We start from the raw sequence: 3,184 nt of genomic DNA, 5'->3' as shown, positions 1-3,184 counted from the left end.
TGGCTCCTAAAGGCAGGGAGAAGGTGCCCTCCATAGAAACCAAGGCTGGACATTACCAAAGCATGGACCATGGCAGCCAAAGCATCTCACTGCGGAAGGGGATGTTCCAAAGCGCACTGAATGACTGGAGTTTCGTCTGCCTGGATTCTGGCAGCCCAACGCAGAGGGTTTTCTCTTCATTCTTGGTGTATCTCTTCTAATGGTCAGAATACAGCCCTTTACACATGAATGTTGTAATAAATGTTAAATGACACTGTCTTGTTTTTAAAAAATAGCCAAGGCTTTAGTGGTGAAATCAGGGTGCGACATTTTCTCCCTGGGGAACGCTGAGTCTCTAATTTCTCAGCAGAGGTTTTGACATTTTATGTTTTTGCCATTCCCAACTGATTTTTCCATATTAATCTCAGGATCTCTGCAGACAGGCTTTGAGAAAATGAGTAACAGATGGCTCAGTCGAGAGTCTCTCAACCCACAATCTGAGGGAACAGCCTGAACAAAAGGAGTGTGCAGCAGAGACAACATGACACCGCTTCAAAACACAAGAGTTTCACCCAAAAGGATTCAGCTGGAAGGTCACCAAGGGCCCCTCTTTTGGATGGGTGCGCCCAGAAAGGGGCTTCATCCACGACAAAGATTGGGAAAGACGATGAGGGAAGGTACCAAGTATTGAAAATCAGGCTTTCCCATAGCAAACAAGCAGTACTAAGAGTCAGAGGGTGGAAAAGGCAGGAATCAAATGAAAAAAACGAATCCATTAGATCACTCATAGATGCAGGGAGCACAAATTCTGAAGCAGATGAAGCCACAAATTGGAAGATCAACGGCAGGAGGTTTAACCCCATCCAGTTTAGTCCAAACACTCAATTAGGATTACATGAGGAACCATCTGGCCTCATGCAGCCCCATGGATGGAACCACGACGGGACGCCTCTGTCGGCGTAACTAGGAAATCTGCAGATGCACACAGCTACAGACCACAGATTTCAGAGATTCGGCCTTCACAGACAGAGGCAGTGAAGTCTGTGTTTGCTTTAAAAGGCTCTCTTTACCACGTAATCCTAATTAAATTACAGATATAGCCTGAGCAGCAGAGAATTCATTTGAAGTGACTCTATGGATCATGGACCAGGGATTAAAACTCTGCAACAGCCCATGGGAATGCAGAAGGCCATGCATACAGCAAGCTCAGCCACTTTAAATGGATGGCTTTTCCAAATGCATTCCAGCAGAAACAGCTCCATCAGCTCTGGGAGCGGTCAGGGAGCCTTCACCAAAAGACCCTTCCCTGGGGGAAACTAGACCAGCAAAGCACCGCTTGGACTGGGACAGGGGCTTGGCTGAGATGGGCTTTTGACAGACATCACTCACAAGCATGGAGGGGCATGTTCAAATATCTACACTACTTTTCCTGCCCAGGACAGGCTACTTTCCTAGCAAATGAAATCAAATATCCATGACAGGATGACCAACAAGTGATCCTCCAAATGCTGTTGGATTCTGACTCCCATCAGCCCCAGCCAATATAGCCAATGGTCAAGGATGACAAGAACTGCAGTCCAACAACATCCGGAGGGCTATGTGTTCTCTCTCTGTGACAAAAGAGAAAACTTAGAAAGGCTATACAATATACCAGCATTCCAGCTATCTAACAAAGAAGATTTCCAGAAGCAAACTCATTTGCCTGGAAGCAGTGTCTGGGTGGGACTGGAGATATTAAACTGTTCCTTCCTCTCCTGGAATATTTGTGCCTGATGTTTTGTTTCCACTCAGCTGCAAAACAGAAATGTCTGGCACAACATCTTCAGGTGAGGAGAGAGTGCCCACGGCCCACATGGTGTGTTTCTATGAGCGTCCTTCTTTGTCTCTTCCAGCCCCAGCAAGTGTCTCCCACGGAGGCCCCTCAGCTGTCCAAATCACTAAACTTCCTCTTCCTGTAGTTCTGGACCAGGCTGGAGGCTGTGATTTGAGAGGCATGCCCCATTTCCCAGCCCTGGAAGTCATTGAGTCCTTTCTGGCCGGATTGAAATAAGCCGCGCTCCAACTCATCCAGCCGGGCCACTAAGGCAGACGTGTCTTCGTTGAAAGCGTTCTGGGAAGAGTCCATGATGCGACGGAAACGGCCAATGAATGTCTACAAAGGGAAAAGAGAGTTAGAGGGGAAGCCGGTCTTTTTGGCCTCAAGCGGCCGACATCTTGTGCAGCCAAGGACGGTCCAGGCTGCCTCTCTCTGGCGGCCAACATGGGGCCAGGTGGCCGTTCTGCCCAGGCCACAGACACTGTGCACATGGTTTTACAGCACATCCGCATTTAGTGTGTCTATAGGTCCTCCAAGCAGCTAGCTCTATGTTTTCATTCAGCCTTTGCAAAGGAATTTCTTCTCAACAGGCTTAACTCTTTGTCTGACTCAAGGCTATGGAATTCTGGGAGTTGGAGTATGTTGTGGGGCCCAGAGCGGAGCGCCATTCCACTCTGGGCCCACAACCAACTCCCAGAATCCCATAGCCTTGAGCCAGGGCAGTTAAAGTTGTGTCAAACCGGATTATCCCTGCTGTGCAGATGCAGCCACACTTAACAGGGCTCTCTTTTGCCTGGGCTCTATAGAGAATCCTGAACGGCGCCATTATTCCTTTCTGATTATTGGGCACAAACCGAGAGTCCGGCTGCAAAGCAAAGCAAAGCAGGGAAGAGGAAGCAAAGTGTGGGGCTTTACCTGCAATACGGTCTGAGCCAGCTGGGCGTTTTCGGGGCCGTCGAAGTGCAGCATCTGGGAGCCAAACCCATAGTAGTAAGGCCCCAGTTTGTGGAGGTCGACCACGTTGGCGTCTGCGCTGAAGACGGTGCGCCAGCTGCCCTTGTAGACGGCGGGCAGCTCCACAGAAAGGACCCGCTGCTTGCTGTCGTAGAGGCCTTTGGCCAGCCACAGAGGCAGCTCCAGCTTGGTGCCCTGGAAGGGAAGGCAGAGAGAGGAGGGTCCACACTACAGTTCCCAAAATGCCACACCCCAGGAGCCATGGCAGCCAACAGTGGTGCCAAACTGCTTTGTTTCCTGCAGTGTGGATACGGTTCTAGCCTCTGATTGGCCTCCAGCGAACGTTACAGGTCTGGGGGATGCTGAGACTTAGAGTCCAAAAAGAAACTTCTCTTAGCCCTGCTTCAAATGGAAGGGGGGAAGACGAACTCGCGA

The 3,184-nt window shown here is 49.9% G+C and overlaps 1 protein-coding gene across 1 annotated transcript; it reads right to left on the bottom strand.

The window, feature by feature from the left end:
- Positions 1 to 258: 258 nt before the first annotated feature.
- Positions 259 to 2,977, bottom strand: GINS3 (GINS complex subunit 3; the record flags this gene model as incomplete). Its single annotated transcript, XM_042444249.1, has 2 exons — positions 259 to 2,131; positions 2,711 to 2,977. Coding segments are annotated over 2 exons (498 nt in total), but the record flags the coding sequence as incomplete, so codon positions are not given.
- Positions 2,978 to 3,184: the final 207 nt, after the last annotated feature.

This window comes from Sceloporus undulatus, unplaced genomic scaffold (assembly GCF_019175285.1).
Source record: "Sceloporus undulatus isolate JIND9_A2432 ecotype Alabama unplaced genomic scaffold, SceUnd_v1.1 scaffold_5182, whole genome shotgun sequence".
NCBI classification, from domain to species: domain Eukaryota; kingdom Metazoa; phylum Chordata; class Lepidosauria; order Squamata; family Phrynosomatidae; genus Sceloporus; species Sceloporus undulatus.
The sequence above is the reverse complement of the archived record's forward strand: the minus strand, read 5'-3'. Positions and strand labels throughout refer to the sequence as shown.